We start from the raw sequence: 20,652 nt of genomic DNA, 5'->3' as shown, positions 1-20,652 counted from the left end.
TTTGGATCGAAAAGCCAGGCACGCCTGATACAACCCCTTGTCGTGTTCAGGGGATAGGCAAAGACTGAAGTGTTGTTGATCCTGCCTCGAGTACGTGGCATGGCACTTGGGGCAGAAACTGAAAAGCATTTTTTCCATCCCTCTGAGTCGCCAAGTGGAAGAAGACGGTGGCAGAAATTGAAGTTGAACTGGGCCCGAGCCTGGGCAGGTGGATCGAAATACTTGATGGAAGCAGTAGGTATTCGGCATTGTCAAATCTTCTGTTGAAGAGGGATGAACGAGGGCGCTGGTAAGGCCTTGTAACAGGAATCAAACTTACGATCACGGAGCTCCGAAGTCGATGTCTGAACCCAAAGGCGGAAAAAAACAATCTAACAAAGGAGCCGATGATCATGTGCAATGCAGACTATAGAAGAAGTCACAATACCTTGTGAATCGAAAGACTTCTTTGAAGAAAAACAAGTTGCAAAAGTCCGAGACCAACAGTAGATGGCAGGATTATGCTAAGCATATATATCTACAGCCAACATATGATACAAATAGTATGTTCATAATGACTTCTGTACTCTTTATCCGTACACACCGTATCCATCGACACATAGGAGGTATATAGCAGTTCGCGAGAAGGACTGAAAACCAGCCAAAAACAAGTGTGAGGACCCCAGCTGTATCCAAGCTCAGGAAAAACACCCACTCAGCATTCTCTTTCCTGCATTTTTTTTTCAGCCAACCCACAGACGTATATAAGCAGGGTTGCAAAGAGGAAATGCCTCACGGGTTGCCTAATGCAACATGTGGCTATTGTACAGAGGGCACAATGGTATCCAACTAGTATTTAAACATACACCTTCAGTTGCTGTCTCTTTACAGATGATAAAAACCAAATCAACAGAAAAGAAAGGAAAAGGGCTTGTGTCAGCACACATCACAGCAATACAGCTAAACTGCATGAAGTATTCAAGTCTAAATTTCCTTCCTCTCTACACATGTGAATGCATGCACAATAATAAACATTTACTCCATCAACAAGAACAGGTACCTAGACTTTATCACCAACTCAACTCCAAATCTAGTAGTTGCTTTTTCTTACTAGACGTGAACACATAACACAATGACTGAAATCCATCCACTAGTTACCAATCGAGACCTGGATCCTATGTACAATTCACAAATCTACTGGAATAAACTTGCATTAGGTTTTACTCTTTCCATTGCTCTCAGATCATAGTCCCACAAGATCACCAAACTAACATTCAAACTCCTGAAACATGAAGGCTGATCTCTCATAGTAAAAGAGTACCAATTTTGGAATGCCACAGTGACTGCATTAATGTACTTTTATGTTGAGTGTGGGTGTTTGTTGTTCCAGGTCTATTTAGAAGGGGTGTCCAAAACACTGACGTCAGTCCAGGACAAGAGCAGATATATTCTCATGCTGTATTCCCAAAACAGCGACTGTAAATATACAGGGAATGTTTGACTTATTTAAAAAAAAAATACTGATCAATGCTAGGCTTCAACCTCTTCTCTGCAGCTCCCATGGCTCTTCAAACTCTATGTTTTTGTTACTCAACTTATTGAGTTCATCTTAGTTAGGTCATGCGAAGACCTGATACACAGATTAAAGAAAGTGGTAATTTTAGACCGGGCCCAGTATATCCAGGATCTTGTTCCTTCAGTTTGTGTTTCATCCCTTTTCCATAAAACATCTTCTTCTAAGGCTTTCTCGTCTGAGTGAACTAGCAAACCTTGATTTAAAATGCTCTTTATGAGTGATTGCAAGATATAATCAGGTTGCTCCATATCTTGAGAAATCTTAGACACCCTTTCCTACCTAACCTACTATACAACATCAAAATATTCTTGTCCCAATGTTATTGTGAGACATGAAAATGGAGCTGTGAATATCTTTTTAAAAATGTGTGTACAATGTTGGATAATCAGCTTTAAACTGGCTATGTGGTTATCAAAACTTAGCGCCCGATTTAGATCTTGGCAGATGGGTTACACCATCACAAAGGTGAGGGATGTCCCGTCCTCTGAAATATAAATCCATTGGCTATAATGGTATTTATATTTCAGCGGACGGGATATAAGTGACCCCTGTGACGGAGTAACCCGTCTTCCAAGATCTAAAGGCCCTAAGTGATTTATGATATGGTTGGCAGCCATGCCTCTGCCAATTTAGTTACTGAACATCCCCCATATTTTAAGTTACTCCCCTGACACAAATGCTCTATCAACTCAGAGTGAGCACTTTCGTCAAAAAATGTAACTGGAGAGCGCCACATCATGGAGACCCACTCTGCGTTATTTTTGCTTCTCAGAAACAAACCGCCAGAGGCTCGTTTCTTCCTTGTTTCTAGAAAAAGAAAATAGCAATTCCCAGCAGGGCATTTTGGGGCAGATGTACGACCTGCAAAATTGCGCCTCACAAATTGCGACTCATTAACGACTCGCAATTTGCGAGGGGCTGTTTGGCATGTACAACAGTGTGTTTAACACTGTTTGCGATTCCCAATGAGGTGGCAAATTGCGAGGCTCATGAATATTAATGAGCCGCTTGCAATTTGCGAGCCCATTGGGAACGACAGGCCCTCCCAGGGATGGTGGCCTGCTGGGCTCAGCAGACCTACATGTCTGGTACGGCTTTTAAATAAATCCGTTTTTCTTTTTTTCATATGCAGCCCGCATTTAAAAAAACATAAAAATGAAACGTTTTCGCTTCATTTTTAAAGTCAGGACCACTGCCTGCCCTTAAAAAATATTTTTAGAGACAGTCACAAAGTGGAAGGGGCCCCCTGGTGACCCCTTCCAAATTGCGACTGCATTACCACCCTCTTGAAGAGGGTGGTAATTTGCGAGTGTTTTGCGACCGCAACTGTGGTCACAAAACATTCATATATTGCATTGTGGACGCTATTGGGAAGATAAACGCCCATTCCTAATAGCGACTATCAATTTCTGAATAGCGAGTCACAAATAAATTGTGACTCACTATTTAGGAATTGTACATGGCCCTGGGCCATTTTGCATGCGCAAACGGGTCGCAAACCCGTTTGCACATGCAATTTAGGGTCATACATCTGGCCCTTTGTTCCTTGACGTGGAGATCGTGGATTATTTTGCATGCCTCGAACTGCCAAGCTTTGCTCTCCAAAATTCATAGAACAATTACAATACTAAAAACAGTGATAGAAATATTAAACTTTAAATCACGAAAGCCACGGAGGATAAAACCAGAAGAAATATTACTGAAAAAATACAAAAATTAGGCCCCTATGAATGATGCCCAATCTCAAAATTCTGGAGGCATTGCTGAACCCACAAACTATATAAATCATACTTCTAGAGCAATTACACAGACAAACGTATGAATACCAGAGCCTTATTTTAGTATTGAAATGATGAATACAGCAAGCATTCAGTGCCACACAACCTTGTTCAAGTCAAAGAACACCCATGATAACCTAACAAAACAGCAGTGTGAATGTGCTCGCCTAAACGGAGATCAACTGTACAAAATCTTCATCTTAACCTGCAGGCCAGATTGATAAATCACTGCAGGGATCATGAACTGTCTGTTGAACTAAGTAGAGGTGTATTGACTCAGGTTTGGTAAAACTAACCGAAAACTAAAAGGAGTGGATTATCCGTCTGAACAGCAAAAATTGTGAGCTTGTCGTCTGAGGGTGCAAACAACTTCTTTCCAACAATTAATTGTCTAGTTCTGAACCCTTCCCTCAGAGATTAAGTAGGAGGAACAAAGCCATTCTCGTCTCCGTTCATCCAAGTTTGCACTCACAGGTTTAGCTTTAGTATCAAGATGTCCTAGGCTAGAACACAGGAGAAAAACCGCTGTCATCTTTCCCCCCTTTGAGGCTGCAGAGACATCCAGGGTAAGTGTATATAAAGCCATCTACATTTTGGACTAGCATCTGGGCAACAAAACATCTGCATGATACAAGAATTAATGTACACTCTCGTGCCTAGTAAGTCCTTCGTTATCTAGTGGAAAGGGAGGGAGGTTAGACGCATTCAGCTACTCAGGACCTTAAAAAACTGCGTAAGAGTGGCAAGGGCAGTGTGGTAGCCACAGCCCCAGGAAGTGGCACGGTCACACTGACAGAGCAGTGAGGAAAGGGAACCCTGTGTCAGGTCAAGTGGTAGTGCTATATGTTATGCTGCACAAACACACAAGAGACCCACCTGCACACTTCATGGACCCAATAACCATGATCCCAAACATAAAAGAAAAACTGACTGGGCAACATAAATCATGGTACATCACAATCAACCTTTCCAGGATCATTTCCTTTAAAGACTGAACAAAGTGACACAGAACCATTACTGAGACACTTGCTTCTGAGAGACTGCAGAGGACAGTGGGGGCCTCTTCTAGAAAAATCTCCCTTATTTTAACCCATGGGTCTATGACGGACAGGGGCAAAAGAAATCTAGCATAGGATTCAGCGGTGCCCAGTCACAGTGCTGCGACTTCTCGGTAGAGTTCAAGGGCTCTGTAAGTACTGACCACATAAGCACTTTGGAGTGAATCTAAACCTTGTGCTCTATTTGGTGAGATTGGAGGAGTGAGGGTGTAGGAAGACATCCCCAGGTCACTTGAGGAACCACCAAGAGAGAACAAACCACTTCATCAGTGGATCACTTTACAGACATGAAGGAATGTTCACAGAAATAGGAACTTCTATTAAAAATATCGCAACAAAATATGGCCAGTAAATATCGTTACCTCACTTTTAGAGAAGGCCAGGCATGGGCATATGTCTTCCTGATATATTCTGCCAAGAAAGGAGCACTGTCGGTCCATACTGGGCTCTTCTTTCCAAGATTTGAATTCATTGTACAGAGATAAATCAGCCTAAAAATGAAAACAAATCGAAATTATTTATTAAGCAACAAAACTGCCCAATGCCCTGGGGGAAAAAATCTAATGTTATTGACAAAATCATCACGAAATATAAATACATTCAATTTCAAAAATATGTAATTAAAGTTGGGTTAATTATAAATATACTGTGAATACATTTATGGCGATTTCTGACTTTGAAGATAGTGATGGAGGACTATGTATTCATACACTGTCATGCTTGCCCTCCTTTCAGTCACATAAAAAAGGAGACACACCTCCTTCATCTGCCCTTTTACCAGTAGCGCAAGCATTCCATACAAAATGATGAATGAATTACAAAGTATTAATGTGTGTAAACGCCCAACCACAAAACATATGGCACATTTCCTGGAATTCCAACATACATGAATAATAGAACGTGGATTGTATTAGAAACTGTGCTAGTATGTCACGACTCTAAAGCACAACTCTTACTCAAGGACCAGCGATGGGTGTTTAAATTGGCTACATCTAGGGCGGGACTCAATGATGAGATACTATGGAGTCAGCTGCAGAAATAGAGTAGCACCCAGAAAACATGTATACGACTCAATCACGATAAAATATTTTTATTTATTACCATAGAAGTTGGTCTAAGTTTCCAATCATTATATCATATGGCATAAAAATGACAGTCAATGAGCATATGCTGGCAGAAATAGTCGCCCACTAAAAATCTTGTCATACAACTACATCACGCATGAGAATACGCTTCAGTAATTATCGTTTTGAATGATATTCCAAATTGGTGTAAGCATCACTCATATGTAGGACAAGATACCATTGTACACAGATCAAAGGAACATGAAATCAACGTGCCATGCTGCTTTTCTGAGCACATGAACTGGGTTGACGTTCCGAATTCTCGTTATTTACTAGACTGTCAAAAATGATGAGCATTATTATGAGTATCCACATCTCTTATAGAGCGTGACTGATTCAATGGGATCTACACTACAAAATGGCCGCCGTAGTCAACGTGCAGAGTCCTCGGACTCTCATCTCGCTCCGTCAGAAGATAATGGTTCTGGTCCCGAGTAAACTTATCATCGAGATGGATGAAAAGGAACATGCTGCTTTCTTAATTGGTTTCAGTTCCACGACAGTTATGGAACATAAGCACTACTACAAGAATGTACAGTCTCTAATAAGCACTACTACAAGAATGTAAAGTCTCTAATAATCACAACTGAGTCAAGAGGATACACACTACAAAATAGCGGCCACTTCACCACATGGCTCGTGGTATGTGCCGCAAGAAGACAAAGGCACCTGTTCCTAATTATTTCACATCACTGAAGTTTAGGCACTATTTGTATACAGGTTCACCCAAAAGACCCTGAAGAAACGCGTCGACCACAGGAGAGGGACCACAGAATCCCTCAGGTTCAACTGTTCCTCTGAGATTTAAATCTTGCAATTGATCCCCAGTTCCCATAAATAAAGGTCTAAAGTCTATGGAGAGTTATAGACAACTTTAATTTTCTAAACCACACCAACTGTTATCACTGACACATGAGCACTTAACACGGACAGTGAAAAGATCCTGACTAAAGAGCCCCAGTTGACGGGGGCCCCTACGCATTGATGAAGCAAGCCACCTTGGTTGGTGAGAATTCTTGTACCTGAAAGAATTTCTTCGCTTTCCTGTGGGTCTGACAATCTTGTAAATTGTTCTACATAAATTTGGAGTATAGAACTAATAAGTGCATATTTGGTCTCTTCAGAATGTCACATTGTGGCATTTTATATTCAGGTGTGGAATGTATGTGACAGACCATTACAACTTCACAGACCCTCACACTTAGTATACTGTTGCTATACAACGCTCTGTGACACGCATTGGAATAGAGTTGGAGCTGTAGCACCATATGCCACAGAAAAAGTTTTTAAAGTTTCCAGATTCAGTTTGACATTTGGGGGAGATTCAAGAGGTGAGGGATTTGCAGGTAGAAGTAGCAATCATAAAGAGGCAGGTTACAAAGACAGCACAAGTAGTGTGGAAGCATTTCTACATGCTTGTGTTTGCATGGGTTAGCATGTTACATGCTCAGGTCAGACCCATACACTGAAAAGTGTGTTTTTCTAAAAATCTTTGTGCTGGTTATTTTTATAAAGTGCAGAAGACACACTGCAAGTTCCTCATCCAGAGAAGACGTGGAAGTGAAACAAATTAAATAGGGGTCATCCTGTGCCTCAGTGTCTTTCTCCCGGAATATGCAAAGTGAGGTTATCCTCAAAGTCCTCATTTCCCTAAGGAGGCCTGTGCAAGGGCATTGTGCGCTGCCCACAACTCCTTCTCCCGAAGTGTTATGAGACAAACTATATTCCTGTAAACACACCAGTAGGTGCTGTGCATCTAACATAGGATGGAAGCTCGAAGGGGATTTACTGTCCACTGACATTCAATGTACACCACCATGGAACTCTCAGTCTCTTCATAGAGACTAAAGGCCACAGACTCCCAAGTCAGACAACAGATTTTGGATTTAAAGCAAGTTGAGACCTTGCGCCTTGGGATATCATACTACCCAGATGGGTAGAGAAGGGTGAGGTAGTGTCCCAGCCTGGATAGGTACAGCAGTATTGGAGAAAAAGGAATGGACAGGTCCAGAAGAAGCAGAGATGAGATGGCTGTACTAGAAGCAGAATTTAATGTATACCCTAAAAAACTTTATTTCACACTCTCCTTTATAAGCAGGGGCCTGAAACAGACCGCCAGATGACACTGACAATGGAGTGGAGGTCCTCAAGATGGGGTAAGAGTACATTACTAGTTCCCTTGTAAGGAGGGATGTGGTCTTGTCCTCATTTCCCTTATTGTTAGGTTCAAATCTTTTTATTGAGATTTATCAACAAACAAACAATATCGCTTTGAAGTATGTGCATTGTCGTGGGCAACACATAGCCCTTTGCAATTGGCTTACGGATTAATCAAACAAGGGATGAAGAAAACAGGAAAAACGGTAAATGCCCCTCTACCCCCACCCCTAGCCTCGGTAACTGCAACTTTTAAACTCTTATTTTAGGGCTATGGCGTTTGTTGGTCTGTGCCCTGGATACGCATGGTGTTGGTTTCTGGGAGGCGTAAGTACCTAGGGCAAGTAAGTTTGCGGAACTCTGGTGTGAGCAGCGCCAGGAATGGTTGCCAAAGATCTCCAAAGCTCAAGCCATTCCCTGCCAGTGTGAGGGTTATCTTCCCCATCCCCAGAACATGCCATATGCGTTGGAGCCAACCCGTGTCAGTGGGGGTTCGGGAGTTCTCCAGTGAATCAGGATGTTTTGAACAGCTGATCCCAAGGCTATTGCTATCTGTCGGCCTCTTCTGGACTTAAGGGGATACGTTAATGGGTTTGGTACTCCTAAAAGAACATAGCCTGGGAATCTTGGCAGTTGGGTATCTAGGTATTTATCAACCTCATCCAATATCTGAGACCAGCATTGCTGTATGTGTTCACATTCCCACAGGAGATGAACCAGCGTTCCCTTTTTTCCGCACCCTCGCAAGAAATCTGCCCTTTGTTTGGAGTCTGCCCTGTGTATGCGTTCTGGGGTGTAGTACCAATAGGTGACTATCTTGGTTAGCGTTTCAGTCAGTCCCATATTGCTTGCTGCGTTCCGTGCCCTATTACATACGCCCTCCCACTCTTTGCTGCTCAGTTCCCGTCCCAGGCCCCTCTCCCAGCGCATGCGGCCTGCGTTGTATGCATATGTATGTCGTGTGAGTAGCATCTTATATAGATATGAGATTAATTTCTTGTCCGATGTCCTCGTTATAAGCCATTTTTCATAGGGTGTAAGATGCCTCTGCACGTGTGGCCTACAGTGTGGCTGTAGTGCCCAGTGTCGGAGTTGCAGATAGTGCAACCTTTCTGACTCAGGGATCCCGTAGTCAGATTTGAATTGCGGGAAGGAGAGCACTCCCTCTACATCAAAAAGATGTCCCAAGGCGTGGCACTCCAAGGAGCGCCAGTGTGCAAAGGCCGTCTCACCCATCCCTGGCCTGAATTCTGGTTGTCAAAGAGCGGGGTAAGGCAGGAGGGGCAAGTAGTCAGCTTATGTTTAATGTTGGTTTGGTCCCACACCGCTAATGACGTTTGCCTAATGTAGGAGGCGTATAAATGAGGGGGTCTATGCGATTTTCTAAGAAAGGGAATCTTCTGCAAGGACGTGCCTGCCACCTCTCGGTCTTGAAACAACCAATGTCTCTCTGACTCAGTGCGGTTCCACTCGACAAGGTGTCATAGTTGCGCAGCGTAGTAATAAAGCTTGAGGTCAGGGATCCCCAGCCCGCCCTGGCTAGGTGGTAGAACACTAATGGTTTTCTTCATTCGTGGTTTGCAGCCCTGCCAAATGAAGTGAGATCTCAGTCTGTACCCGATGGAGCCACCCGGAGGGGGGGTCGCAGAGAGAGTGTTTGAAATAAATATAATATCTTTGGCAAGATGGTCATTTTGATTGCAGATACCCTCTCTAGCCATGAAATAGGGTAATGCTTCCACCGCCGCAGGTCTGTGCGGACTTGGGAGTGGGCACCAGTTGAATTCCCAGTTATGGGACTGTGTCGCTTGCCCAATGTATAGGGTGCTGGTTCTGCAAATTTGCCTGGGCTTGAGGAGACAAGGAAAGATTAAGTGCAACTGACTTCTCAATGTTAACCTTAAACCCTGAAGCCTTTGCAAATGAGTCTAACTCAAACAAGAAGACTCCCAAAGCTGTAGCTGGGTCTGATAGTGTCACCAATACATCATCCCCATATAAGCTATGGTGTGCACATCTCCTCCAAACCGGATCCCAGTGATGTGTGGGTGCACTCTGACTCGTTGGGCCATGCGCTCCATATACAATGCGAAGAGCAGGGGTGAGAGAGGGCACCCTGCCTTGTGCCCCTACCTATGGAGACTGGGGTCAACGTGTATCCGTTGACCCTAACTGATGCTGCGGAGAAGCGGTGGCAGTTCAAGATTTGCGTCCTCATTTTCTTGCCTAGTCCAGCTCGTGAAAGCACCTGCTCCAGGTATGGCCAGTGGACCCTATCGAAGGCCTTCTCCGCGTTGATGTTAAGAAGCATATAATCTCCCTGGGTCCTTGAGGCCTTCTCTATAATGTGTAGGAACCTCTTGGTGTCATCACTATTCTGTCGTTGGGGGAATACAGCCCACCTGATCGGGGTCGATCAGGCCTCGCATGTGTATAGCCAGCATGTGCGCTAGGATCCCTGTGTATAGTTGCAAATCAATATTTAGAAGAGATATAGGGCGGTATGCACCGCAGCTGGCCTTATCCTTCCCTGGTTTAGGGATGACCACTATGGCGGCCTCCAGCACTGAAATCAGGATCGCCCCTGGGGCCGCAAAAGTGTTGAAGAGCCTAGTCAATAGAGGGGCTAACACGGGGCAGAACTGATTATAAAAGGCCGCTGTGTAACCGTCGGCCCGGGGGATTTGACCAATTTAAGTCGTGAGATGGCTGCTATGGCCGCTCCACTCGTATTCCCCTCTCTAGGTGTTCTGGTTGTTCCGGGGTTAATGTGGGGAGATGTGCCTCCACTAAGTAGGCGTCCCCGTCTGCGCTATTCACCTTCTGTCCAGAGTATAACTGGGTGTAGAAGTCCCAGAAGGTCTCAGCTATTACTGCATTATCTGATACAAGTCTCCCTGTTGAGTCACGTATCTCCTGAACTCCCTGCAGCTGTCTAGTCTCGCACAGTTTGTGTGCTAATAGGCGCCCACATCTGTCCCCTTCAACATAGAACAAGTGGCGCAGACGCAAGGCTGCGTACTTTGCTCTGTCCTGATCAATGGCTGCTAATTGTGCTAGAACTGTGAGCAATTGTCGCCAGCCTCTGGGTGCCCCGGTCCTCTGGTGCATTTGCTCCAGGTCCCGTATTTTCTGGGTTGGGTCATCTCTTGTCTTTCTACGCTCCGCGTTATCTGCCGTCGATATTGCGATTAGTTCGCCCCTAACCACCGCTTTGAGTGCCTCCCACCATGTTGACATGTGTGTGCCCGGGTTATCATTGTGTAGCAGGTAATCGTTGATGGAGCGCTGTATGTGTGCAACGTCTGGGTGCTGTAGGAGTGTGTCTCGGAGGCGCCACTGCCGCGTGGGACATTGCGCAGAGGGGTGGGGATGGAGTACCAGTGTGGCCACGACTGGGGCATGGTCCGATAGGGATGCCACTAAGATTTCGACATCCAAAGTGAGGTCTCGGAGTGCACCGGTGCCTATTAGATAATCGAGCCTGACGTAGGATTTGTGAGCGTTTAAATAGAAGGAGTACTCTCTGAGGTGGGGATGGTGATATCTCCACAGGTCCACTACGCCCAGTTCTCTCATCCTGTCAAGCCCTTCTGTCGAGAGCGCGCCGGTCTGGTCGAAGCGCGGTGCGTACCTGCCAAGGGAATTATCGAGCACTAGGTTGAGGTCATCCCCCAGGATTATAGGCGGAAAGGCGTATAGTAGACCGCAAATCCACTCTCGACGAAAAGTGTCGCCTAGCAAGTGCAGCCTTGGAAATTCCAACATGCAGAACTGATGGCATTGCACATTCTCTTCAGTGGCAAATAGATCTAACCAAGGCTCTCCCCACTGCTGAAAGAGACCTTGCTCCACGTCCGAGTTCAGACGTCATTCGTGATCCATCATGCACCGGCGGCTGAGTTTGTCCGCCCTGGCGTTCCGAGAACCTGCCAGGTGTTGAACCACCAGGGAAATGCCCTGATGTTCCAGCCATGTCTAGAGGCGCAGAGACTCCTGACATAGGGTCCACGACCCCACCCCACCCTGTTTGTTGCAGTACCACATGGCAGTGGTGTTGTCTGTGAACACCTGCACTACTCTCCCCTTGACAGAGGGAAGGAATGCCTTCAGTGCAAGTCGGATCGCCCGAAGCTCCAGAAGGTTGATATGGAGCCGGGACTCCACTGGAGACCAGCGTCCTCGGATCTCCGCCTCTCCCAGGTGGCCGCCCCATCCCAGAAGGGACGCGTCCGTCACAACTGTGTGTTCCAGTTGGGGAAGGGAGAGGGATCTGCCTTTCACCCAATCGCCATTCGTGAGCGACCACTGCAATTGTCGTGCAGTGCCCTCTGAGATCTGGACGTGATCTAACAGGTTGCCCTGATGCTGTGCCCACTGGAACTTCAGGTCCCACTGCAGAGCTCGCATATGCCATCTGGCATGATCAACTAACAGGATGCAGGAGGCCAACAGGCCCAGTAGCCGGAGGGTCATGTTGACCGAAACCCGGGATAGAGGCTGAAAGATCAGAATCATCGCCTGAATATACCGGACTCGCTGCTTGGGAGGATAAACCTGAAACTGCACAGAGTCCAGAACTGGTCCGATGAAGAGGAGGTTCTGAGAGGGAATCAGGTGCGACTTCGGCACGTTGATGGAGAACCCAGTAAATGCAGGGGGTCGGCCGTAGTCTGGAGGTGGGAGACGACTGCCTGGGGCAAGCCCGCCTTCAACAACCAGTCGTCGAGATAGAGGAAGACTGGAACCCGTGATCTGCGCAGATGAGCTGCGACCACCGCCATCACTTTCGTGAACACCCGAGGGGCGCTGGTAAGGCAAAAGGGGAGCACGGTGAACTGAATGTGCTCGTGGCCTATCGTGTACCGCAGGTAACGCCGGTGGGCCGGCAGGATGGGGATATGAAAGAAAGCGTCCTGCAAGTCCAACGCTACCATCCAGTCTTGCGGGTCTAGGGCAGACAAAACCTGAGCAAGTGTGAGCATCTTGAACTTCTCCTTCCGGAGAAAGCCATTCACATTCTGAAGGCTTAAGATAGGACGCAGGCCCTTGTCCTTCTTTGGGACCAGAAAGTGGTGGGAATTACAACCACGACCTACTTCTGGCCCAGGAACGCGCTCAATGGCCCCCTTGGCTAAGAGGGCCATGACTTTCTGTTGAAGAAGCGCAGGATGGTTCCCTGACATGCGGTGGTACTGAGGTGGCATGGCTCGAAGGGGAGGGAACAGCCCCTTCAGACAATTTGCAGCACCCACTTGTCCGATGTGATGTTGCGCCAGTGGGGGAGATGATGGCGAATCCTGCTGCCCACTGGCGTTTGATGGGCCTGAAAGGTCGGACTAGGAAGGCTTTGCAGTGGATGCTGCGGTGGTGGAGGTGGACTGACCCGCTCGCTGGCCCCAGAACCGCCTTAACGGTTCCCTCGGCCGTGCTTCGGATGTTGCTGCGCAGGCCTGTGGCTCTGGACCAAATGTGTTGGGGCACCCCTTCCATGGGCACCAAAGGAGCGAACAGCGGAAGGCGGAGGAGGGTGAGTGGCCGACAGGCCCAAGGACTTGACCGTAGCCCGCGAGTGCTTAAAACGCTCCAACGCACTATCCGCCTTTTTGCCAAAAAGGCGAATGCCATCAAAGTGTTCCGGACATTCCGTGAAGCCAGTTGTCCTCAGCCAGGCGTGGTGCCAAAGCGCCACCGTCGTGGAAATCACCCTGCCCAGCGAGTCGGCGGTATCAAGCCCACAACGTCTCTGCCAGCTGCTATAGCTTGAGAGAGTACTGTCTGTGCCTCCTCCGGACAGTTGGGCAGCACCTGCACAACCGTATCCCACAGAGAGTGGGAATAAAGGCCCAAGAGACATGTGGTGTTCACTGACCGCAGCCCTAAGTTGGCAGGTGAAAACAGCTTCTTGTCAAGCTGCTCCAGCTTCTTGTATTCCCTATCCGGAGGTGCAGAAGGGAAGCAGAGCCTTGGACAGCCAAGCTCTCGGGAGTGGAATGTTGGGAGAGAAAGAGGGGGTCGCCCTGAGCCGGGCGATGGCGGCGGGCCACGTTCCTGTCCACAGGAGCACCTGTGTTGGGCCTGGACCAAGTGCCCAAAGGGACGTCAGAAAGTGTGTCATTAAAAGGCAGCAAGGGCTCCTAAGAGGTTGTCGCTGGCAGAAGCACTTTTCGGCTGCCCTACGTACTACCACTGCGTAACTGGCTCCCTCCTCCGAAGCCACGGTTGGAGGAGACAGCATGCCAAGGTCAGGTGAGGTGTCAAGACCACTGGCATCCACCAAATCCTCTACCCAGTCCGGATCATAATCAGACTGTTGTGTGAGGGGGTCCTCAGACCCCTCCCAGTCCGCCCCTTCCTCCGAAGTCTGAGAAACGGGCTGAAAAGAAGGAGGACGGACATAGGGGAAAAAGAGCCCCATCGGCATCTGAATCGGCGTGAGTGGCGCCGATCTGGCACAGTGTCCGGTTCAGGGCTGAAACTGGGGTCGACGTCGCCCCGAGGAGCGTCGACCGGGGTCCGATCTCGGGAGCTCCTGCGGCACCAGGGCCGGAACCGCCGGCAATGCCAGGGCCAGATCCGCCGGCCACGGAAGGACAGGACCCCCAGTCGGGCCTGCGGGGCCCGTAGGCGCACCGGCGGGGCCAGACGGCCCAAATAGTCGGGCCATGGCAGCAAGAAACTCTTGCACCTGAGCAGGTGTCGCCGATGGACCCGGAGATGGTGGGTAGGCCAGCGGTGACGTCGCAGGTTCCGCCGGAGCCGCGGGGGTGGCACCACCCGCACCCTCAGCCGCATCAAGCGAGGGGCAGTCGAGGAGAGACGACGCTTCTTCGACTTCTTTTTGGAAAGCTCCAACTTACCTGACCCCGAGTGCGAAGACTAAGATCCAGAGGAACGATGGTGACGGCTCCGCGACCGGTCCCTCGACCTCCCACGGGACCGGGACCTTGGGCGGCACTGAGCCAACTGCCGAACTTCCAGCAACTTTCGGGACCTCTCTCGCAAAGTCTTCAGCACCATGGCCCGGCAGTCAGGGCACGACTTGGAGTCGTGGTCGCGCCCCAGGCAGTAGACACACGCGGTGTGGGTCCGTCACCGACATCATGCGGTGACAGTCCCCACAGTTCTTAAAACCAAGCATCCCTACGACACCAGGAGTCGATCGACTCGAAGAAATTGAGACAAAAAGCCCTGAAAAATATCAGTCAAAAAGTCTGGGGGTACTTGCTCTTCCCGGATCTGCGCTTGCTGGCACGGAAAAAGAAAGAACTGACGTCAGCGCGCGTGGGCACGTTCAAGTAGCACTTGGAGCTGCAGGACGACACCTACCGACATGCAGGGGTACTGCTGACGAAAACTTTCCGGATCCAGTCCGACGCCTGGGGGTAATTCTAAGGTAAGGAATCTATCACTACGTGTTTCTTTCAGATTTCTGCGGTCATGGTGAGGTGTTCTTGCTGAAGATCATTACTTCTGTCTTGTTGGTGTTGAGATTGAGAGAGTTGGCTTTCATCCAGTTAAAAACTTTGGTCATGCAGGTGGTGAACTTGTTTCTTGGATTGTGGGTCTTGCATGAGAGGGAGAATATAGGAGTTGCCAGAGGGATCATATATGCGATGAAGAGGGTAGGGCTGAGCAAGGATCCTTGAGTCACTCTGCAGATGAGTTTGAGGGCTTCCAAGAAATAAGGAGCCAAGCTGACAACTTGTGTTCTATCCATTAAGGAGCAGGTTTAGCAGAGAGTGGATCATTTGATGCCAATCTTGTGCAGGTACTGGTGAGGATAGAGTACGAGGCCACGTCAAATGCTGCAGAGAGGTCCAGGAGAACGAGGGCTGCTGTGTCTCCTCTGTCAAGGGTCATGCGGATGTCGTCTGTGGTGACGCTGAGAGCTGTTTCTCTACTGTTGTTTCTGAATTGCAGGATCCTAACTGTTAGCCATAAATGTAGAATAGAATAGAAAACGCATCCCCCATCCTATTGTTGTCAGTTAGAAACTACAGAATGGCATGAAAATAGATCTAAAGACCCAAAGTAACTATAACCAAAGAAGTTATTTAGTGCTGCTTGGCCTACCGTTGGCTTTTATGTTATTTTTACAGTAACGCCTAGATGACCTATGTATTGCCCATCCAGGTAGCTGCTTTGCAAATTTCTGTGAGAGGAACATTTCTCATCTAGACAGTTGTAGATGCCATGCTTTATATGGTGCTTTAGGCGTATCAGAGAGAGGCTAGTTAGCTATTTGATAATGAATAGGCAATAATCTGTTTGAATGAAACCTAAGCTGCAGTTGATAAACAGCAGGTTTGTCTTGTGAAAATATTTATTCTGTCTAAATAATATCTAAGGACTTTCCTAACTTCAAAAGAGTGAAGAGATCTCTCTGCTGGCAAAGGGGAATTACTAAAAATAAAAGCACAGGTAACAAGATTATCTGATTTATTTGGAACTGTAGGTAGAAAAGAAGGGTGTGTTTTCAAGCCTACTCTATTACAGTCCAAGACAGTGTTTACTGACAAAAGACCTTGAAATTAGCTATCTATTCTTGCAGAAGTGACTGCAATGAGGTCTATTGTATAGGCCGAAGTGGAGGCACCATTAGTTTTTAATAGAAACAGATTTAGCTTTCACTGTGTTTGGGGATGCATTGTTGGAGGAATCATCTTTTTCAAGCCTTCCAGAATTGTTTTTATTTCATAAGCTGTAAAGAACGACCTTCGGTACGGACTTTCCTGTATGCCATGACGGCTTTGGGTCGGACTTTAATTGAAGAATACTGATGCCTCGATTGAGCCAGATGCAGTGATCAGGAGTTGTTGTGAAGTGACCCCTTTTTGGGTGGTCAAACCTGGTTTTTGATTTAGTTTTTGACTCACCTGCTCGTAATCTTGTGCTCTAACACTGGGATACCGCTATCCAGTGACCAGTGTATGTGCTCTGACAACATTTTGAAATTGGCTTAAAACCTGATTGGTATATTTAGATTTGCTATAAGCCCATAGTACTGTGTAGAAATACACCCATGGAATGGAAAGTTAAATGCCAATTGTGAACTAAAGCACCTACAGTCTTATCCACTACACTGGTGCTCAAAACATAGCTTCATTCCTACCATGTGTAGTCTGACTGCAGCAGCTTGAACCTAACTGCACAGGCATGTAAAAACCATGATTTTGGCTGGTAGGAAAACAGTTTCAAGCTGTAACATGCACATTCAAACACTTACTTTTATATTTAATAAAAATCCAATCCAATGGTACAATTCAAATTGTATTAAATATATATTGGGAAATATAACTTTTAGAAAGTTAGCTTTCTCCTGCCTGAAGCTGCTGGAGGATAATTTGCAATAGCTCTCCAGCAGCTGTCAACCCTGTACTTGGCCTGAATTACGGATGAAAGAGGTGCGAAAACTGCTCAATGGCCTGAGAGTGGGGAGGAGATTTCTTTCACTGGCAGGAAGACCAGTTGGGATGGGACGAGGAACCCAATTATTTTCAATCGGGCCTGACTTGTCACACGCAAAGGTAGGTGGCACTTGGAAAACCCGAGACCATTGTTAGAGAGACACTAAACCCAAGAATGGTTTTGAGGGTCCGCCTGTGTCTTTAATGGTTAAATGTACAGCTATTCCCTGTCATGCCTTATGGATACTATTTGTCTTTGTATGGTCTTATGAGCTATGTTAATAAAAAGATTTATTAAAAAAAAAAAAGACTGGTTTTGAGGGACAACAGAGGAGAGGACTGCTCATTATTCTGGCCATGCCTCTGGGTGGGCACATAGGCTCTGCACAAGAGGAAAAGTGCTTTCCAATTGTGAATTTTAAGAGCGAGTGGCACTGTGGGATTGTTAAAAGTAGGGTAAACAAAAACTGCTGAAAAAGTGGGTAGGATTACCCCACTGGTTAGGGAGAGCCCACGAGTCACACCCACCAACGAGCTGTTGCTAGGCATAAATGTGTCACTGCAAAGTACCTGCTCAGAATGCTTTCTGGACCTGCAGAAGATCAGAAGTGGACTGCACTTGCGGGCTGTGACCTGAGAGGAGCCCTCAAGGACTGGAGCTGCTCCTTCTTGTACCCAGGACAAAGAAATAGCTTCTAAGGGTCAATTGTCTGACTGACTGTGTGGCTACCGGTCCACAACAAGCTGCAAGATGCCTTTTCCTGGAATGACTCTGTGGTAATTGGCCCCCGGACTGGACTTTGCTGTTGGTCTCTGCCTTACACGTTGGGAGCCTCTATATATACCCTCCTGTGAGGTCCTGAGGCATAAGATGTGTACCCTTGTAGGTTGTTGGGCACCAGATTAAAGTTTGAAAACTTTGAAAAGCTTTTCCACCAGAACTTGAGTGGGACATGCAGGAAAAAATGTCCGACTGACAGTTCCACAGCATCAGAATGAATTCCAGCTTCCTCCAGATCAAGGCTCCAACACCTCTGAAAAAACAATAAAGTCCCATTCTGTGTTGGAACTTAAACATTTTTCAGTGAGAAATCTCAAAAATTTCAGTGGGACCAATCCGTTTGAAGATTCCAGCCTTCAGTACAACAGTGGCAGCTACAATTTCAGCGTCAACCCATTCAGGTATGATTTTTCTTCTCAAAAGGTGACAATGCCACTTTCTGAGCAGGGAGTTAGAAAGGTTTTCGATCGGTTTGACTTCCAGACTGTCACTGGGACTAATCCACTTTGTGCTTTTGGGCACCATTTTAACTTAAATATTTTCAAATTAATATATGTCTGGTTTACCCCTATTTGATTTTAGTCTTTTTGGTCTAATTTTACACAAAAAAGGTTTCTCTTTAATTTAAAATTATTTGGGGAATTATACTGTATGTTATGTCACTTTCTACTATATATGCACTGTTTAATTAATATACAAATTGGCTTCTATTAAGGAAGCGGTGGTGGCATAACGGTAAGAGTTGCCAACTTTGGAACTGTGAAACCAGGTTCGAGTCTCGACCTAACATCATGTGATTCTGGGCAAATCGCGTAATCTCCCCATGCCTACGAAATATGTATGTATCCTTCTGTAACGTTACTGGTGCTCATGTAAAGCGCTCCAATACATTCGGGTCGAGCTTGTGCTATATAAAACTACAAAAAAATAAAAAATTAAGTCAGACTGCTTCTTGTCACGTAAACAAGGATTGAGCAAAGGTTTATTTAATTTAATTTGTGCGACATCTAGCAGGTGGTGGCATTATCCATTGAGGTGGACACTTATCCACCCCAAATATTGCTCCCATTTCCTACAGGAATGATTATATTTTCCCAACAGGTTCATTGTTGTTGTTTAGGCCCTTTATTACAAATAAGTGGCTCACTGGTTAGAGTAGGCAGACCTGGAAGCAGAGGTCAGCCCGGGACCAGGGTTCAATTCCTGGCTCGGCTGGGTCTTGAGTCCATTAATTGTCCATGGACTTGATAATTCTCGCTCCAGTGCATACTCGATTCATGGGTTCACACTCTGCGACTCTGGGCAATAGCTTGCTTAATCTCCACAATGGCCCCTCGCGGCGGGATGCCTGGCTTTCACCTTGTGGATGCCCTGCTGGGTTATCTCACAGGGGAATACCAGGACGGGTTCCCTAAGCAAGCGCTTAGAGACCAGTTGGTGATTTGCGCTATATAAATATCTGCACATTTACATTTACATTTACAAATCTCATCCATTTGAATGCATAAAAGCTTCTGGTGAAGGGTCATTAAGCCTCTTTTAGAATTTTCACACAGTTTGGATGTACATTTAGATGTCTATATTAAATGAGAACAGTTTCCCGCGAAGCCTCTCGGAGAGGTGAAGTAGCTCTGGAAATCACCACTGCCTCTGCCATGCTGGTGCTATCAGAAGCATTTTTGCTTTTGGCTTGATTAAAAGTGATAGGGTCAAGCGGATCTGAGAAAAGTTGCAGAGAAATTTGTTAGGTCAACTGGTCAAAAGAGCATTGGAAAATCATTTCTGTTCCCATATTTTCAATGCATAGTTCTGGCATTTTGTGTTTTGACTGGTGGCAAACAGGCCTCTCTGGGGGTAAATACAATCTTGAAACATGTATAGCAAGACAGTCACCTACCTTCCAATCATAATTGTCAATGAAGTACTTGCTTAAAAGGTCTCTTTGATAATTCTGAAGGCTTGGTAGATGGACTGCTTCTATCAATAATTTCCTCACCAGCAACTTGCGCATCCAGGGATAGAGTTCTGGATCTAGTGGCGCCCTGTTTGTTCAGGTAGTGCACTGTGGTCATGTCGTCTGTCTGCATTAAAATTCTGTCTGTTTTTAAGTGCAGTAGAAAAGCTTTCAGTCCCAGAGGAATGGCTTTCAGTTCCAGAATATTAATGAGGTAAATTTGTTGTTTTTCTGACCAAAATCATTGAACAGCAAGATCCTGCAGACGGGCTCCCTATCCCATCGGAGAAGAAACTGCAGGAATAGTCTGGGCTGACAGGTCTTAGTCTATAGGAACACTTTTGCGCAGATTGGCTCCCTCCCACCACCACTTGAGAGATTCTTTGGCCAGCACTGATAAGGTCAATTTGTCTTCTCAACTCTCTTTCCGCTAAGACCATTGATCTTCCAAACCACTGTTGAACTGGTCTTTTGTGAAGACATACCTTGGGTTTCAGGAGGAGGCACAATGTCATCGACTTTAGGAGCGATGAGAAATGGTGCAATGTTGGATGTGGCACTTTCACTAATTGGTGACATTTCTGCAAAATAGTAGACACTATCCTCCAAAGGAAACACTTCTCCACTTTCTACGTTCTGTGCTGCTCCCAGGTAGTTAAGAACTTGTATTGGAGACAATGTTGATTTTTTTAAGGTTGATATGAAGACATTAGTGACCTAACAACTTGGTGGTGGGGTTGAAGCCTCAAGTGCCGGTTTTCTACAGTGTGCCTTTTACAACCAGTCCATCAAATACTGGTAGATGTGCTTTTGATGTTGAGCAGCTGCCACAGCC

The 20,652-nt window shown here is 46.4% G+C and overlaps 1 protein-coding gene across 6 annotated transcripts in view; it reads right to left on the bottom strand.

Moving 5' to 3' along the window:
• The window catches only part of RAB3IP (RAB3A interacting protein), a 607,212-nt gene that overhangs the window by 24,239 nt on the left and 562,321 nt on the right, over nt 1-20,652 (bottom strand). For all 6 annotated transcript variants that reach the window (XM_085652511.1, XM_085652507.1, XM_085652510.1 and 3 more), the window contains one exon: nt 4,754-4,882. In XM_085652511.1, the coding sequence (XP_085508637.1) occupies nt 4,754-4,882 (129 nt within the window). The remainder of the gene's footprint in view (nt 1-4,753; nt 4,883-20,652) is intronic.

Source organism: Triturus cristatus, chromosome 4_1 (genome assembly GCF_964204655.1).
Source record: "Triturus cristatus chromosome 4_1, aTriCri1.1, whole genome shotgun sequence".
NCBI classification, from domain to species: Eukaryota; Metazoa; Chordata; class Amphibia; order Caudata; family Salamandridae; genus Triturus; species Triturus cristatus.
The sequence above is the reverse complement of the archived record's forward strand: the minus strand, read 5'-3'. Positions and strand labels throughout refer to the sequence as shown.